We start from the raw sequence: 20933 nt of genomic DNA, 5'->3' as shown, positions 1-20933 counted from the left end.
CCAGATAGATTGACATGGGCAAATAGGCCTGTAAACGATAGATAGATAGATAGATAGATAGATAGATAGATAGATAGATAGATAGATAGATAGATAGATAGATAGATAGATAGATAGATAGATAGATAGATAGATAGATAGATAGATAGATATGCCTGTAAACGATAGATAGATAGATAGATAGATAGATAGATAGATAGATAGATAGATAGATAGATAGATAGATAGATAGATAGATAGATAGATAGATAGATAGATAGATAGATAGATAGAAATGACACAGTGTGAGCAAGTCTCACACTTACGTTGTGTTATCATTTAAATTCGTTGGGGCCACCTTTCGTGTATTTTGCAGCTTTTTGCTTATTCCTGGAAGTGCATTTTCTTGGATTTGTCTACTTTCAGTTTCATTCAGAAAATTGACTCTTTCAATCTTTGTTTTCATCGAGGATATAAATTCGTAAGGAGGGGGCTACCCACAATAACTTCGAAAAAAAACCACGAATTCAAATGATTCCACGGTATTTTGTTGCACATACTCTAACATTATCATTTGATATTTATTCGTTTGATGAGATATCGGCGCTTCTGATTGGTTGAAAAATTTCTTTGATACCTGCATCAATAACATTTTAGCCGGATCTACTTTTCTCAATTGCTCTGATCTAACACATATATTTATAGAACGGGAATTTCCAAGATAAACACTGTCAACAAAATGTAAATTTGTGTCTGTTTTATTGTCAGCAAACAAAATGCAAACTTGTGAATATAAAAACTTGAAAGTTTAACCTTCAAAAATAAAAAAACACTTTGTTTGATTCACGAAATAGAAAATTAAGCGTCTTCTCACGATTTCGTCTGCTTGAGATCAATCAACATTTACAGCGAGGCTGGCTGTTCCTTTCCCAGGAATATTATAACGAACATATAGGCCTATAAACTTTCACGGTAACACTGCTGTTCAAATTTGGTAACGATAATTTTTACATTTACACACGTAGATGATCGGTCATCAAAATAAGCGTCGTAAAAAAAAAAACTTTGAGTGATGCATCAAATGCTATTTTAATAATGTTATGTTCTTAATTTGTAGATAAAATATTTAATTACTTATGGGCGTGGATAAAAATTTAACGAACAGGTAACAATCATTATAATTAGTGTTAATAACCACTGTTCAAATTATGTAATTAAAACGCTCACAAGTGCCAGGTAAGATGTCAAAACAGGTTGAATTATGTAATTAAAATACTAAGCGGTCCTGTGAGGCTTATTTAACAATTGACGTTAATTTGAAAATTAAAGAAATAAGTAATTAAAGATTTCGACATAAGAAATAATATTAACTAATTATTAAGTAAAATTATTATTGTGACATTTGAATATTCCCTTTTTTTTTCTTTTTTTTTCTATTTTAAAAACGTATATACAAAATAGTTTATCTACAAATTAAGAACATAACATTATTAAAATAGCATTTGATATGAATAAAATATACACAAAATATACAGGGTAAGTGATATATAAAAATATAAACAAAATATATACACGGAGCATAAAATTCTGTAACACATCAACTCCTTCTGCGCATTCCAAGCGGCTGATATACCATTTAAGTGCATCACTGGCTATCTAGTAACCACAAAGTTTACAAAAGTCGCTTATACATACTATTCTCTGTCGACATATCAGCTATTTTCGTCCACGATCGCTTTTCCTTGGATGGTTATGTCCAGTTGCATATTCCAGCGATCTCACATGAAATCTAGTTTTAATACGCGTTTTTCTGCACAGTGAATGATATCATTTTCCTTTCGTTTTCAATTCAGCTGGTTCAGATTTTAACTCACTATTTGTGTTTAATCCATTAAATTCAGCCCAGTAGCTTTGCATCAGCTGAAGGCCAATCCATTTTGAATATTGTTGCTGTTGTTGTTTTGTATTCATACGCGCCGCTTCATTTACATTATTTACATTTTTAATCAATGACACTTCACATATTTTAATTTGAAAATGTTTTATTAAATGATAAGAAATGAAGATAATAATTTTTCTATTGATCGACGTATCAAAGAAAAAATTGACCGGAAAACTTTTTCATCAATGCGCTACGAAAAATTATTATCTTCATTTCTTAAATACTTTACTTACACACAGACTACATTTGGATAACCCGGACATCGTTCGTTTTCTCATGCCTTTCTCTTACAGTAAACGTTAGGACATTCTAAAAAAAATTAGAATTAAAGAAGATATTACTAAATCACTAAATTTTAAACAATATTTTAAGCTACAAATATTTTAAACTTAAAATTTTCTAATACAGAACATCCCTTTATTCTCTCTCAATTTTACTCCTTTAGGAGTTATGTTTGGTTTATTTAACTAATTTAGATGTTAAACATTCCGCCCTAATTAAGCTTGTACGGATTTTAACATATTACATTAGCGTGTGTTTTACACGTAAAAAATGTATACTTATACGGAGATTTAATGAGGCGATAGATTTTCTGATTGTTTACGAAATTTCAAATAAATAAAAAGATGAATTATTAGTAAATTGAAATTAAATAGTACCTAAAAGCAAATTGTTATAAATTGTGCAATGTTCAAAAAAGCTTTATCATCGGAAGGAGGGAGCTACTCATATTGTTGAAAAAATCTGTCGCATTATATCACAGATATAAACCTCTGAAGACATTAGCATAAAATCTAAACGTAAAAATTAGATATTTTTTTTTTTTAATTTTGATGTCTGTTTAAAGAATATTTATTTGCCTTTCATTACGGAAGGTATTGTATATGTAGGATTGTCAACTCGTTTTATTTAGTTGTGAAATCTATATTCACTGTGTCGTTTCTGACAGACTTTTTGACAGAGTTCCTTTGTTTTAAAATTATTTGCGTTACCTCCGCAATATCCGTAGTCAAACGTTTTATAGGTGCGCGTTTTGTAGTCGAAAAAATATCGTATGCACCCATTGTCACATATATCTCTCCCTAGTTCAAAAATATTATTCAATAATCCTATTAAAGTTCACAGTTTTTTTAATAAATGGCTGTTCATTCTATAGCATTTATAAAACAACGCTTTTCAAAGTTTAGATATTTAACGCTCATATTTTGCAATTTTTCTTGCACAAGAAATGGAGAAATAGGTAAATAATGATAACCTAAATAACAAAAGAGCGAATTATTTAAGCAACTTTCATTAGGACTCTGTCTTTAATTACGTTGAAACAAAAAGCAAACCTTGTTCTTCTTTGTAATCTTCAATATGTTTGGATAAATCTTAAAAGAACGGGTAAAAATGTTAAGACATGCAGATCATTTTGTTTATTGCAAATGTATATACTGTATATCTCTGTGTCACTTGAAAAAAAACCCGGATATACGGTAAGTTGTATAATTTTTTTTCGGCCTAATAACTTATCGACGTGATTTCAATACACATGATCCAGATAGCTCGGGGTGTTTTTTAATCTATTTATAATACTTTAAAAACTGAACTTTATTTATTTTACAACGATTGATAAACAAGTTCTACAACTTATATTAATATCTCTCGTTGGCACGGATGTTAGCGCGAGGGGGTCATTGGTGTGGGAAGAAGCCGGAGTACCCGGAGAGAACCCACGTGTCCAAGCGGGCGACCGTTATACCCTATCACATACTACCTCTGTCGATCACGGGGATCGAACTCGGGTCGCAGCGGTGAAAAGCGAGTGCATTGTCCACTACGCTACCTGGACACCATTGTCCACTATGCTACCTGGACACCTATTTATAATATGCAAATCAACTTACTATATCCTTTAGGTGAGTGGTCGTCATCGTTGTCATCCGACCCACTTACTACAATCTGAAAAAGATCACATGTGAAAATGTTTTTGTTCATTTCAAGTTACTCTATTCAATTTCTGTGCAGCACTATTAACTCAGCATGCATATGCATGGCTGATGACCTAAGTTTAACCTTTGCAATCAAAATCCAAATGATTCACTTTTAATAAAGCATAAAGTATTGCAGACGTTCATAACCCTATCACGCGTGCGATTATACATATTTACAAGAAAAATTTCTTATCAAGAAAGTCACGATCAAATGTTTTATATAAAGCTATTGAATATATATGATACAATTGTATCTTCATTTTTCTGTTAGGTTTCTCATAAACATAAAATTTTATTCTACAACGATTACCGTAAATTCCAGTTTCAATTAATATCAATGTTCTTTGCATAATTTTTCAACGTGGAAGATATCTTATTTTATAACGTACATGAAATCTAACTCCATTTGTATTTTTGCAATTACAAATCGAAGGCATCATTAACTAATAAACAGGAAGTATTTTGGAAAATGTTGCAAATCTTAAATAGTATAAATCAAAGACATTTGCAGAAATTATAAAGAGACAATCTGAACAATTATTCTCTTTTAAATATTGAAAAAGGGAGGGGGAAATCAAGAAACCACATAAATCAAGTTCTTATTTTTTTTATACGTAAAGCTATAAATTGTGTCATGGTTTTTTTAGCGGGAGATGATAAATCGTAAACATAAATATGCTGCATCAATCTAAAGATAATAATGTGAGATAATGAGTAAAAATACCGAAAAGACAGGTGTTGTTTTCAAGAGGCGGTTGGTGTTTTTTTTAACTGTTGGCTTAGGTATATTTAAATTCTGGAATCAGCAACCTCTCGACAAAGGATAGTCAAGTTTTCTAAGCTATATGTTTGAATTCTAGATCTAGGAGACATGAAGCTAGTTATATATTTCCAATTTATTGTAGCTTTTTTTGCAGAGTCGTTCCCATTAGAATTTTGTCCTTTGCATTAATTTTTTTATGAAATACCGCCCCATACATTCGTTCCCTGGAAAACTAAAACATCTACAATAAAATATGTTTCTTGTTTGTTAATATTATATTTTTGGACTTATAATCATACTTGATTTTGATAATAACTACAAACTTATCTCTAGATCTTTCTACAAGTGGTTTGAACTAGCCTTCAGCATATTATCCCAGTAAAAGATATATCTCATAGGTAATGCTATATTTTTTTTTTTAAACATCACTGCTAGTAATTGTATAGTTGGCTAGGTATTTTCAGAAAAGGTTTTTATCTTAGAATAATTGAATAGAATGATAATAACAAATCGGTCAACAAATGTTTTGAATGCATTGTTCATTGTTTATTTCATTTAGTTTTAAAAAGTGTTATTATTATTGGAATGGTTGATAGAGAGTGTGGCTTAAAATAACCAAAGTGCTTTCAATTTGAAATTAAATTTCGCAGCATTCAAATAGTAGGATTAAAACTTGTTACACAATGTTTCTAGAAATGAATGAACAATTGACGACTGATGGAAGAGCTGAGTTATAAGATCATAATTGCTATTGCCATTTCAAGAGTTAGAACGTCTTACCGGAAGAGTAGCGATAGCGACGGCTGCCGGATTCGCAGACTACTACCTGCGATAAAGAAGAGCAAATTCATTTTCAATATGTATGTTGTAAAGAAGCTGGCATTAATATTTACCTTTTCGTCCCTTTTCAACTTTACCCTTGAACAATAAAGAGTATTTCTTTAAATGGTCGACTTCGAGTTTCGGGCCAACAATTACTGCGTTTGATTTTCTTTCTCGGATAAAAAAAACTCATCTCTTCATATTCAATGTCAGGAGAGTTTTACTTTTGTTTAGAGATAGTTCCCATTTACAAATTATGATCATGAAAACAAATATTGATATAAAAGAAGACTTAAAACATCTGTCTATTTGTCCTTTAACCAAAAAAAAAAAATACTAAATATGAATAAATCGAAATGTTAACTTTTTCCTTAAAACTGAAACAAAGTAATGAAGACTTTAATCTTTATTTAAGTTTTTAGTCCATAAGTATTTAGTCCATAAGTAGTGTAGTTTACTGAAATTTATTTTATCAAATTAATTCAGTACATAAAGAGTGAACTTCATTTAATTTGATAAATAAATTTCAGTAGACGACAGTACGTATACCTAGCATCACAATTTCAGAGAATAGTGTGTCATCAATTTCTATGCGAATTGAATTTAGCTTGGTGAATATGAAAGGACACGAATATGTTAAAAATTAAATAAAGAATATTTGAGTCGATCGTTTTTATTTTATTATTATAATTGATCGTTTTTACTACAATTCATATGATTTTCATTGAAATAGATTTGAATAAGATTTAAAATGCAATTTTAAAAGTAAAATTAGTCTTTTATATCTTCTACAGAACATAAAATACAAAATATAATATTTAGTACCTCCCTCTTAACACACTCTTTTCTATATTGATTATATATAAGAAGAACACTAAAGATTAACTGAATTGATTATATAAAGTGTAACGTGTCGGACTTGTCAATGAAATTAAAACAATAGTTCTATTTACATTTTATTTACATATTTACACATATACACTACAAGAGCAAAATACATCACTAATGATGAACTTAAATATCTGTCCTCTTCAAGTATTACTCTCCGACTCCCCCTCTCTTTCTCTCGTTATCATTTTTACCCCCCCCCCCCCGCCCCCAGGGTTTCTCAGCCATAAATCACCCATCATAGCGCTCCCTGGCTAGAGAGAAAATAAACAATTAAACTAATGATCCCCCTTTTCCCACAGGTCTGATAAGACATCAGAGACCTACCAGCTGCACAGACGGATGACATATTAATTGTTTCCCATGTGTCTTTTGTTTTGAGTACATTACTTATGCAGCCCTAATTGTATTTCAAACTCTCACAAGAGGTTTTAAATTACACCACAAACTGCTTTTTAACATCCCTCCTGGATTCGTATAACGACAGTTGTTGCATGGGATGTGATGTGATGATAGAAGTTCGAAGGAACATTGTTATGTAAGTACTACTGATATGATTTCCATGCTTTAATTTGTACGTTCTTGTTTGCTTTTGGTGCTGCTAGGTTAATTTCTTTAATAGTATTTTTTTTTTTTACTTTTTTGTACTAATGAATTAAGTTTGCAACAATATTATAAGATTTTTGAACCGAGTCAGGTTTGTTCTATCAATTGATTATTTGGCGATCGAATTCATAAAAGTCTACTGATCTAACTACACTTTAATCTATAGATTTAAAATAACGCCATTACAATTGAATGATGATAATAAGTATAAAGCCAATACACATATACATTATTAATTTTTACTGAGTTTTTTTAATGCACTTTTTTATCTGAATCTTATAATTAATCTATATCGCGATTATTTTTACAATAACGATTATTTGTTATAATTGATAGATAGGTTTAGGACGGAGTTTTTTCATAAATGGAAGAAATATACCTTTATTTCTTCATTTATTTTTTACATCATTCATCGTGTTCTAATCTACACGTCAATGTTGTAAATCCGTCATCAATGATAATATCACGTATTCACATGTATTTGAACTATCAGTAACATTGAGCTTAGTGTTTATGAAATTGGAAAAAAGATAGCTTTGTAAATAAAAAAAAAATCTTACATAACTCGATGGAAAGAAATGTTTCATTAAAAGAGCTAATGTAGTGTCAGTACACTAAATGTATCAGGAATTCACGAAGGAAGTACTTAGATTGTATTTTCTGGCTTGAGTTGTGCACTTGTTTGTTTGAGAGAAGTTGTCTTCTTTTTTGCAATTATAATTCTCGTACCCAAGTACTGTTTATGAGAGTTCTTAAATCTACAGTTCTAAATTAGTCTTTTAAATGACAAACACTTGTTAACATACTTTGTACAAATATAGAAATGCATTAACAATCTAAAAAGAACTAAATAAATGTTCATAAGTATCCTGCAAAAGAAGATGTTGTTCGATGACTTCGTTTATATAAATAATCATCTACAGTAGGGCAATCTTGAGACAATTAATGATAAATGTCAAAAATTAAGATTTAATTTAAGCAAAGTTTCAATGAACCTTTTATTTCATTTATTTAAAAATGAACAAACTAACTATACCACACCCGGTTTTTTTTTAAACATGTGTATGCTGGTATTGAAAACCTCTTCTTTCGATAATGTAGCCCTAAGGTCTTTTTTTCAATGAATAAATTTATGAAATACCTAAATGAAATAAATATTCGTAAACAATTGTTAATATATAGAAAAAAAACTTTAAATATTATTTTTATATTTTCAGTTTTAATAATGGTGTCTATTGTTTTCGGCGATCGTCAGAATATGTTTAAGACAATTCTATGTCTCAACTTCTGGTTTTTATCAAGCTTTGCTTACGGTGAGTAAAGAACATATCAACAATGCTGGAATATCATAATTGTTGTACTTGTTTGAATCTATAGACAATTGCTACCGTTGATTTTTATTGTTTTCTTTATTGACTTGAAAATAGATAAAAAAAAAATGTGTTTGTGTCCTTTTTCTCTTTAAATGTGTTTCTTTGTGCTGGTCTATATTCTAGTTGTGCTAAAGGTACATGTAAATAATAACTGGACATACACAGGAAATGTATTGGACATGGTTATGGATGATAACAGAGAATGACTGCATTTAAGGACGTTTTAAAAATTGCGACCAAATTAAATTTTAAAATGTTCATATTTCTTTTAATTGTAGAAATGGCCATTTTGAACCCAACTTTACGTAATTTCCTTTGTTAAATCGTTGTACATCAATGTAAGGAGAACAAAATTAGAGTATAATGACAAAACTCTCTTGACCAAAAAATATTTCTATGTTGCACATTCAAAACGTTAAAGACAGAAATAAAAAAATAATATAATGTTAAATAATATATACATGTGGTAATGGTAATTTAAAGGTGCAGGAAACTAAAAACATGTTGTACAATAAATCAATTAATTAGCATCTACTTTGATTGTAAATCGTATTCATTTACATTTGTTTTATTTGGGACAATGAATATATCAAGAAAATTGATCGCTTAATTTTAATGTCCCGCCTCCATGAGATCTGCCATTGGAACTTTAATCTATGACGTCACACCATCTATTCCGGTTTGTTTTATCAACATTGCATCAGTATACGAAAAACATTATATTTGCTCTAAATGAAAAGTTCTAGAAAATTTGAAACAATATTGATCTGAAACCTTTTTTTTAAACCCTTGACTTTCCACTGAATTACAAACCAACCTCAAATGAAAAATGTTCGTTGAAATCGTTTAAAAACGTTATTGTCAGAGAAAACTCCGCGAGGAAATGGACATTGTCAACAAATGCCAAGTATCTTAGAAAATGTTTGCTGTCGTTATTTTGACTTTAAAAAATGTATCTTGAGCATCCCGATTAGATGCACAGATAACATACTTATTGAGATAGCAAAGAACTTGACTTGGAATAGAATACTCGAAGTAACATTGAATGGTAGCAGATTAATAGCGGTTATTTATTTCTTTTTTTCCAGTATTTGCTGATAATAGGGAAAAAGTCATAAGATGTATAGCTGGCAATGTTACCATGCAGTTTAAACCCGAATTGGTAGATGGCAAAGAGGTGAAGACTTACGTATGGAACAAGGTCCGAGGCGTAAACAAAGATCCAAGCTTTGCCAAGTTTGAACCTAGCGTTTCATCACAGCTTGAGATATATTATAATGACGAGCACCAGGTTCAGAATCGATTAATCCACTATCCCACTGAGCCTGCTACCTTATACCTCACGAATTTAAGGAAAAGTGATCAACAGCAGTACACCCTCGCTCTTAGCTATGTTGATTATATTGGAACACCCACAGAATATATTATAGACCTAGAAGTACAAGGTATGTGAACTATGTTGGAACACCCACAGAATGTATTATAAACCTAGAAGTACAAGGTATGTGAACTATGTTGGAACACCCACAGAATGGATCATAGACCTACAAATACAAGGTAATTGAACTATGTTGAAACATCCACAGAATATATTATAGACCTAGAATTACAAGGTATGTGAACTGTGTTGGAACACACACAGAATGGATCATAGACCTACAAGTATTAGGTAATTGAACTATGTTGAAACATCCACAGAATATGTTATAGGCCTAGAATTACAAGGTATGTGAACTGTGTTGGAACACACACAGAATGGATCATAGACCTACAAGTACAAGGTATGTGAACTGTTCAATATATTGTAATAAGGAAAGGTGGATTGAAAATATAAATACATTGAGAACATATGGCTGGATGAGGAATTGAACCCAGGACCCATGCAAATCTTGTCCTAGCTCTAGCAATGAGCATACCAAGCCAATATCCTTGGTCCATATAGCCCCAACTATTACAATATAATAGTTATTAGGCTGTCCAAACTAACAAGATTGAAGTCTGATTGACATCAGACCTACCCACTTACTGGTAGATATAAGGAAAAAACAATTCCCTATTTTATAATAGTATGCTTTCCACAGCTGTTCCAGCTGGTTTTATTTTGGGCAACTTTCATATTGGAATCTGTAGAAAAGTCAGGTATTAAGGAGGCTGTGTGATCAACAAATTACCCATCAGATCAACATTCAACTTTTAGATGTCTTGTGTAATAGTACTAATTTATATTTATTTAGTAAAGAAAATACAGATCCTTAAATAAGTACGTAATTGGAATGTACACATTACATATATTTGGTTGGATATACAGTACCGATCAGACCCAACCTAACAGTATGTAAACCCCAACTAAACCCTGGATTTACTTTCGGGGTTTACTTTGGATTTACTAGAGTGGACCCAAAGTAAAACCAGAGTAAACCACAGTGGACACAGAGAGTAAACCCTGATATGACGAATGCACCTGAAAGCCAACATTTCATGAGTATTTGGAATATAAAAGGGCAGGAATTACAGGCAGTAAGATGATAAGTAAACCCCAAGTGCACCCAAAGTAATCTCCAAGTGGACCCAAATTAAACCTCAAGTGGATGCAAATATGAAAAAGCAGACCACTGCTTACAGTAAGTAAACCATGAAAGAAAACCCAGGGTTTAGTTAGGGTCAAATCTGGTGTTAGGTTGGGTCTGATTGGTGCTGTATGTACATTTTAAAAAAATCACCTGTTTTAAAATTTATTTATTTTATGTTAAATTTGAATTAACAGTCCTGAGTCAGATGGTTGTAGTAATTTTTTTCCATCAGCCCTTGATCATGTTGATCAGTGTTCTTGATTTGGGGGAAGGTCTATTGGTCATGCAAAATTGATTGCTATTTCCGCCTATTTCTCCCTTATATCTTTTGCCGGCCCATGATAGAAGCCACTGATTCACAGTTGGAAATATTCCCCTTTGTTTTCCCTTGGACTGAAATGTTGCACTTTCATTGGTTTATATTTACATTCAGTGTATATTTCCCCTTATCTTTACATTGGAAATCTGCGATTTTTCATTTTCTATGAATACACTTTGATAATTCATGCGCTGTGAGCACAAATATAAACATCTCCACATGTTTTGGGTATGTTTATTTTTGTAAGATTAAATGAAACGTTCGATCTTACATAACCAATTTGATATGTACTTTAAAAGAACAATCTTTAATATATCTACTCCTTAGTAAAAAAAAGATTTTTTTTCCACAAAGTTTCTGGTACTATATTTTTTGTAGTGGAAGCTAACTAAATATCATATTAATTTGGCTGTTCCATGTATGTTTCATATCCCTGAATAAGAGCGCAAATAATGGCATTATAGTGGCAATACACAATATTTCATACAAATAGACATCAATATGAAAATATAAATATAAGCATTAATGCTTAAATTAATCCATGACACGTGACTGTATGATATACAATGTACATGTATCTCTGTGTCCATTATGGGAGAATTAATATTTTGTAATTTAGCTGTCGTTGGCTGGTGTTTTGTATACTCATCGCGACATTTCATATTATTTTATCGAGAAACCCTTTCAGAAGTATTTAGAGTAGTTGCCCTTTGGAATAACTTTTAAATTAGATGGTTAACATTTAAATTGACATCACATTGTTGTGTCTGGAGCAGAATAACATGACAGTGTCAAGATTTGCTCAAACCTCTGCAGAGGAAAGGAAGAAACCACTTAAAATTAAAAAGCAACATAATCGTTCATAAACAAGGGTGCAGCAAATATTTTCAAAGAGTATTTGACAGGTGAGAACATCACTTTTGCTTAATGAATGTTCCATGTAATAGGGAAAACAAAGCACTTACTAGATTTGTTACTGACTGACTACGAACAGTTCTAAGTTAGTGAGTAACAAACCTTAAACGTATTTATGGAACTGCATCAGGCCTTATCTATTTGAACGTATATCTTACATAGCCATGGTAATTCAGTTTGGATAAAACTATCAAATGTATACAACTTCAATCCAAGTTAGGGGAAAAGTAACATCAGATATGCAAGTCACTGCATAATAACCAAACATAAAACAATGAAGTAAATTGCAGAGAATTAAATGTACTGAACATGTCTAGTGCCAGTAGTGGACATTGAGTTGTAGGTGTGCAGTCATGTGTTACGAATGTGTAAACTGTCATGCTCATATACATGTGCATCGAAGATACTATATTGTTAAGGTTAATTTCATTGCATATTATTTTTGCCCTTAAACACTTCCAAATGGCTTCGTCCTTCCTGAGTTTGCCCAGACACAGAAATAAATAATAAATACAATTATTTAAAAATTGGTTTGATTTCACCCAGTTTTAAACATGTTAAATTTACCTACTGACGAGAGCAAAAGGGGGTGAAAGTAAAAGGGAGTGAATATTTCCCTGTATACAGTAGGTAATCATTAGAATGACATATGCACACCTATTTATGAGCAAGATGAGTGGATAGACACACAGCTCAGCTTTTATTCTTCAAAGTATTTACTGGGCTCTAGATCTACTTTTGATTAATAATATTATACATATATTACATCGCTTTGAGGGCAACTTATCAGAATATTATCCCTGAGGTGACATAGTTTTATGTCGTTGATGCCAAAGGCAGTCCGATATGTTGTACTCAGGACATTGAGGAATCTGATCATAATTAGATGAATAAAATAAATAAATTTCATGACTTTACTCAATATTTGTTTCTATTCAGTTGTTAGCACGTCTAGATCTGTATATTTTACATTCAAGGGAAAAAAGTTGTTAAAGCACATGAGTTCCTCGGTCCCTTGGACTTTGAGCCATCTAGAGTCACCTGCATCATGTGTATGTTATAAATCTAACATTTTGAAAAAAAATCATAATTAGTTTAAAAGAACATATTTACCCCATTTACCCTATCAACAAGGTTTTGGTAATGACTAAATCTTCATATCATTCAATCGATGTAGGATGGTTTGTAAAATGTTGATGTGTACTTTCAATAAATACATTTAGATAATTTTCTAAATTAAACAATTTAAGTAATTTAGTCCCTCTGAATAGCAGACACTGTCCTGACATTTTGATTTTCGAGGAACTTTCTATGTTTGCTTAGCTAAATTTCGAACCTGACTGACGTAATTTACAATTAGATTTATCGCACGCGAGGGTGATATTACAATTTCGAGAGGGCAATATAACCTTTTTGCGGTATGACTCAGCAATTTTCAGGGCATAGATATATAAGATTATCTCATTTGAGAAATAATGAAAAAATTATTTCAAAATGTTAGATATAGAAAAATGTAATATACTGTTTGTGATATTTACAGATGACTATGATTTTTATTTTGCTTCCTGGCCTGCTTTAAAATTTCTTTATGCCAAATAATTTTACGTATTTGCAGATATTTTTTTTTATAGACATTACTGAATTTTACAGAAATGATATATAAATTATTATATATACAGTATGTAGTACATGTACTATACATATCGTTTTTATTGTAGATGTTTGTTTTGAAAAACCAAAAGAAGTGGGCAAGTGTGCAGTTACAACATGTTATACAGGAGACAATGGGGTACTGAAGGTAAATTGTTCTCACTTCATCCTTGGGATAGTTATGTGAACCTTATTTTATTTTTGAAAAGTATGTGTTGCTTAATTTTTGTTTTGACGACTGTGAAAAAATGAAAAATAATAATTTAAATGTATACTTAGTACTTAATCGACATTTTAAATGCATTCTTATTTTGTCCGCAAAAGTCTCAATCTAGATGGGTTAGATCACCAACATATTTTTCCTTGGTGGCAATATTAATGTGAAGCAAAGCTTAAGCCTGTGCTCTTAAGTTTTATAATTATGATTATTGTAGCTTTCCAATTTTACCTTTTTTGTGTTTAAAATGTCCGAATTTAAGCTTCAGAAATTTTTAGATACTCTCCTTTTTGCACAGATTGCATTTAATTGGCTGCGCATTTTCTCTACATGAAAAAATGATTTGAAAAGACCCTGCTATAAATTTCCTCTGTAAATTTAAACCTCTGTCATGAAATAGTTATGCTAAATTTTGGCACTTAAATAAATGTGAGACTGCCAGACTAAATGAAAGATAGCGTCTCTTTGACTTACACATCCTATACTGTCAAACAACATTTATTCGCCAGCGAGAAAATTCCGAAATATTGGTGACAGCTTTGTCTTCGCGAATAGTTCTCATCGCGAACAAGCCCTTACTGTATATTTGTTTTAACAACACGGGTCTAGGCTTACTTGCAAAAACTAATTGTCGCAAACCAGTTCATATTCAGAAAATTCGCAAAATTCTGTGGTTTCATCAATATTCAAGGGTATCAATTTTCGTGGATAAAGTGAAAATCACAGTTTCAAGGATACGTAAATTCGTGGCCAATGACCCTATCAATACAAAGTATTAGTAGAAATTGCAGCTCAATGAATATTTAATTTCAAGGATAAACTTAACAACGAAATCAACGAAAATTGGTATTCAACGAATATTGATGAAACCACAGTAATGTCTTTGCGAGCATGCAGTAATCTTCTCATAGTAGCTGTATTTACCAAGTATTTTAAATACAATCAACGGAAGTTCATGCAGGGAAAACTTATCTCTGTAAATATGCCTCATGATTAGAATAGATTAATGATAGATAAGTGATAGTAAGTTAAAGCACACGTTCATTTTACAGTGTATTTAACTGGTAGAGCTCTACTTATTCAGTACTTAAGAAACTGAACAATGAAAGTAACCATGGGTTAGTAATCACATGGTGAATTATAATATTCAACAGGCCAAAATATACCGTTTACAACAGAAAATGCATGCACAAGAAGAAACAGTTTTTCCTTAGTTTAACTAAAAGAGCATGTCTGTCAATGATCTCCTTTTAATATAAACTTATAAATTTATAGCTGCCCTTAAATGTAAAACAATAGACAAACATGCACTGACTATGTATCAAGTATGTAAAAAAAAAATGGGTGTCCTCATTATCCTGTGAAGATTCAAGAAAATGTAATGATCGACCTCTACCTATAAAAACGACTTTGTACTTTATAAATGATAACCTTGTATAAAAGTAATTACATAAAGTTGCAGCTAAAAGATTAACATTTCCCAAATTAAAAAAATCATGCCCATTTTCAAAATTTATTTTGTCACAATTTTAGATGTCCTTTGGTGCATTCAATGGCTTTATTTAACAAATCAAACACTCACTGTAGACTTTGTGCCACTGATCAAAATCTTTGGAAGGAAAGTTATTAATAGATAGTTCTACCTCATTCTGTAGAATATTTACTGGTTCTCCAATAAGAAATATATTGTTTAAGTACCAGTATTTAGTTTGGTCAGGTACATTTCATGTACATAATAAACTGAATTGAGCTTTTATGACAAAGAAATGAAGTTTGTATATTAGTTACACGTACCTGACTGTTTTTGTATTCTCTGTTAGACCCCAGATGGCGCGAAGCAGACAGTGATGGGATATAAACAAGTGAAGGTCTGTGATGAAGCGACTTCAGGCAACTATTTATGCTGTAATGCTGCAGGAACCTGTCTTGTTCAACCCTTACAAGAATCCACAGGTAATCCTGTTTACTCTGTAATGTTTATCTAAATCACCTTTTATACTTGTTGATATTCAAGTCTTATGGAATACAGAGTTATGTGGATGTAAACCAAGTAACAGGATGTGAGAAATGGTTATGGATTAGATTTGAACCCAAGCCCTTTGAATTTCTAGTCAGGTATTCTACCAACTGAGCTGTCTGGTGCCAGTATTCGAACTCCTCCTACCATTACAAGCATTTAACCAAAGTCTATCTGATGTTTAGCGTATTGTTATAATCATACTTAAATTTTGTTTGACACATATTTATGAATGTCTCTTGCAGGAATTCAGGGGTTATATGATGTAAGATGGTTGATATGTCATACCGTATAACCAATAACTTTCGCAATCTTGCTTCTTTTTTCTGCAATTTCTGTCAAATAGCAAAATATTGAATACGCAAAAATTGTGTCTTGTATTATTTTCCATAAGAAACTTAAAAATCGCAAAAATTGACAATGCAAATTTAAAATGCTACATATTTTCCCTATTTTCGCAAATTTTCTAACACGCGAAGAAAAAACGTATTTATGGTACATGTATATCAGTCTGTTGTTATGATGAATATTTCAATGGATGCCTATTGATCTGTGAGAGACGAGATCAATATTTTAGTATTTTTATGAAACATTATCACAATTAATTAAGACAGAGAATGGTAGAGGACAGCATTTTTTTTAAATCAGTAGATTTCAAAGATAAGTAAACCCCAAAGTATGAGGCTTTAATATTGGTTGTATTTTTGACCTCCAGAAAAAGAAGAGAATTCCTTTTAGGTCTAGAGTAGAATCAATCGATAATCAAACTGTAAATTGCCTCTCGTGATTAGTGAGGTACTTAATTAAGTTTGAAATGATGGATACATCAATCTAACTAACAGTGTCTACTTGAAACGATTGTGTTAGAAGCTGTGTTTGTTAGTTTATTGGTGCAGTATAACTATCTATGAATTGAATGTGGTGGGGGAACGTGTTAAAAAAATGAAGTTGTCTCTTTTTTGATTAGTGAGCATATATATATGTAACTACTAGTTAGGATTTCTAGCAATGCCTAGTATGCATTGTCAGTGTCTGTTAAAACACACTTGCAATGAGCAAGCCATGATGTATTCACATTTCTTCTGTTTTGTGTCATTTCAAAAGTAAATTACTTAAGAATATATTAATCTTGATAATTAGTTAACGATATGGAATTGTTGTTATGTGTGAACTATTCTTTAACTTTGATACTTTCACGTTTTTAAAAACTAAGATTTACACCAGATTAACTGCTGTGTTATCATCCCAATAAGTGGGGACTTTCAGGAAACACACAGTTTATCATTTGATACTTCCTGTGGGAAATCACATGCAGAAGAAGATGCATTTTCCATTAATATCAGGTTTCAAAAGAAAGAAAGGATTTTTTATAAAAAACATTTTTTTACAAAGACAAAGAATGATGACAATTTAAAGAGAATTTAATGCAGAGGTGTTCAAGAAATTCAAGTTTACAACGAATAAATCAAGTTTAAAGATAAACACACCCAGTGTAGAGCCGGAGACACACAGATAGACAAAGTATTTTACAATATATTATCATATCTTTCATCAAGTGCTTACAGTGTTCGGCAATTCAGATATCATAAAAAGTTGAAATGCACTGGACACTTAAGATCATTCTTCATGTTAAAAATCTCTTTTTATTTCGTTTGATTAAAAATGAAGTTACATAAAATAAGAAGGCTTTTTACCAGAAAGCACTGTCATTAAGTGCCAAAATCTATTTAAGTACTTAAATACCCCCCATACTCTCCCCATCCCCACCCTTACATTTCATCAAACACTATCAATCTGCAGTCCTTTTCCTGGCCTGGTCACAAACATTGTGTTTAGCTAGCTAAAAATATTGACCAGAAAACACTGACATTAATCTGTATCCTCCTGCTCGGCCATTCATATTACATGTACACTTAATTATAACGCATTGTATTTTATTGCTCATTAAATCCTCTTAACACTGATGCATATCTCACTAACAACTCAATTACTGGCTTCCTCGGACAAGAATGGTAACAGTTTGTACTGGATAGGCACATTACTGAGTGAGAGAAACAAACAGCTGTCATTGGTCATCACTTCAATTAAGTCTTCATGCTTAGAGATTTTCTACAAAGTGAATTTTTTTTTTACAATTTTCAATAGGGACTACCTGTCTTTTATGATCATTGATTCCTTCTCAACGAAGAAATATTTTGCACTTCATGTTTGCACTTAAACCAATGTTAATTTTCATTTCATAGTTTCATGGGATTAAACATTTAAAATGTTTAAAACAATTAATCAATTTGTACATAACATAAAAGAAACATACTGTAAACGCATTATATTTGACGTGTACGATATTTGGCGGAAATTAGTTTTTGAACAAGTTGGCGTGGATTTGAATTAGCGTATTCCTGAATGTGACTATTCTTGTACATATTTGCATGGCATTAAGCGAGCTAATTGTTTTAGCGTAAGCTGCATTCCGCCAAAATCGCTAAATAGAATACACAGCCAAATGTAATACATTTACAGTAGTTTATCCATGATGGAGATTTTGAAATAAAACCACGTGGAACAATGCAACAGACTTTTTCAAATATAAATAGAGCCATACATGCATGATCATGATTATGGAATGAGTTTAAAAACTACAAATAGGACAAACTTTAAGAAAAGCTTATAGGCACTCATTGAATTACATTTTTAGAATTTCTTTTGAGCAGATTGAAAAACAGACACAAATTAAAAAGTATAAAAAAATAACAGATATTTTTTTTTTTTGGAGAAATAGTAGACATTAGATATAATTTTTTTTTTTAAATGGTTTAGGTTTAAACTCCATATAGCTTTTATAGTAGCTGTTTATTTTCTAAAGCTGCACATCATGAACATGGATTTTGCAAGGTTAATATTCACTATTTCATATGCATTAGAATTTAGAAGAAAAAAATAAAAACAGACATAACAAATTATTCTTATAACGAAGCAAAATCACCCCTCTCTGACTCTTCATTATTAATTTAAGCCACTATAAAACCGCATGTTTTCTTTACAGAGATGCTGCCGTTAATGCTAGACGTACAGAATTGATTCATATTATGTTTTACGGTGTTACCGTTTGGAGGGCGAAGCCAATATAAATGGGGCTTGATCAGTATATGCCCATTCATCATCTCTGGCATGTCATTTCATAAATTGTTTTGTTTGGACCAGAGACATAAATGTTATTTATGGCTCTGTTTTGGACTCTAATCTTATTGCTTGCTAAATTTGTTCAAGCCCGGCCCTGATATGCTATAGACTATAGTCTGCCCCATGTTACTGTTTCCATCACATTTTGACAATGTTATAGAAACGTACACAGCTAAAAGAAATACAATTGGAAATGAAATCCTTCATTAAAACATCATCTTTGTTTTACTCAGAGATTTTCACAGGAATGAAAAACAGATTTCGTATGGAGATTTATCTTTTTTTCCATTCATAAGTCTCTTGGAACACCTCACACACTTTTCAAATGCTATCATCCAGTTCTTATTTTATATCATTTGCAATACAAATCTCCATATATTTTTATTTAACAGTCGCTTTTTCAGCCGAACAAGAGAGAGAGAGAGAGAGAGAGAGAGAGAGAGAGAGAGCAAGGAAATTCAAATACAAAAACCAAAATTTTCATTCTGGTATGTAAATAAATATTGTTAAAACCCTGAAATAGTTCATCTTCGTAAGCCAAGGGTTTCTGATCCGCGCCGCTACTGTAGATCACAAACCCTTGGCTAGCAAAGGTAGGGATATTTATGAATAACTAATAATGAAGCAAAAAATCTTGGGACAGCTAAACATTATTTTGATTATAATAATATACAGCTGTATTATTTTGATGTCTTATTGTCATGTCTGAAGTAATTTATACATACATTGGATAGTACCTGGATGCTGCTACATGTAGTATATACATCGCAGATCTCTGGATAATTTCCCAGCATGAAGTATTTTAACTTATTACTCCCTCATTTTAAACATGTTAAATGTATGCATAAAACATGAATTAGAGAGTAATTGTGATTATTATTTTTTGGTTATTAAATTACTAGTAGAGTTGTTGATATACTCCCTGTGTTTTACAGTTGTCCTTTGTGACTGAGCTACATGTATTATGACTCCATTAAGCTGATTTTATCACACCTATTGGTCCTTAGGTGAGCGATGTGGCCCGTGGGCCTCTTGTTTATTATACCTAGGTTGTCCCCGACCCGGATACTATGGTATTGACTGTAACTTCCCCTGTCCTGACAACTGTCGATACTGTCACATCGAGACGGGCACCTGTCAGGGATGTAAACCTGGATACAAGGGACACCAGTGCAAATCGGGTATAGTATAGCGACACTCAAATAAAAAATACTGTAGTTTTCTACTCTTTTATCATTTATGATAAATAATTCATTTTTTTAGTCATTACTTTTCTAATATTGTCATGAACTTGTTTCTAATATTGTCATGAACTTGTCTCTAATATTGTCATTAACTTCTTTCTAATATTGTCATTAACTTCTTTCTAATATTGTCATTAACTTAGGTTATAAATCAAGATGTAAATAATGAGAACTGTAATTTATTTTTATCATAAACTAATTTATTATTTATTATATGTCATGGTACTGTATAAAGAATGTTTAATAATAATTGCTATCCCTGTTTTTCTGAAATATAAATTTATTTTCATGTTTATCTCAATTATTATCAATTATAAAAAAAAACACAATTTCGTTTTAAAGAACTTTTGTTATAAATTTTGTTTCAAATACATATAGCTGTAATTTTATGTTTTTGCTCTCATTCGTTCTTTCATCACAGAATGTGACATAGGATTGTATGGAGAAGGATGCCAAAGACGATGCGGAAATT

At 31.4% G+C, this 20933-nt stretch overlaps 1 protein-coding gene across 1 annotated transcript; it reads left to right on the top strand.

The window, feature by feature from the left end:
- The first annotated feature begins 6875 nt into the window (after positions 1-6875).
- Positions 6876-16572, top strand: LOC128171598 (uncharacterized). Its single transcript, XM_052837394.1, has 5 exons — positions 6876-6908; positions 8194-8289; positions 9438-9794; positions 13872-13951; positions 15841-16572. Exons 2-5 carry the CDS (start codon positions 8202-8204, stop codon positions 16003-16005), a joined length of 690 nt encoding a protein of 229 aa, XP_052693354.1. The 5' UTR covers positions 6876-6908; positions 8194-8201; the 3' UTR covers positions 16006-16572.
- The last annotated feature ends 4361 nt before the right edge of the window (positions 16573-20933 follow it).

This window comes from Crassostrea angulata, chromosome 2 (assembly GCF_025612915.1).
Source record: "Crassostrea angulata isolate pt1a10 chromosome 2, ASM2561291v2, whole genome shotgun sequence".
Classification (NCBI taxonomy): Eukaryota; Metazoa; Mollusca; class Bivalvia; order Ostreida; family Ostreidae; genus Magallana; species Magallana angulata.
This window is presented reverse-complemented; position numbering and strand designations above follow the sequence as displayed.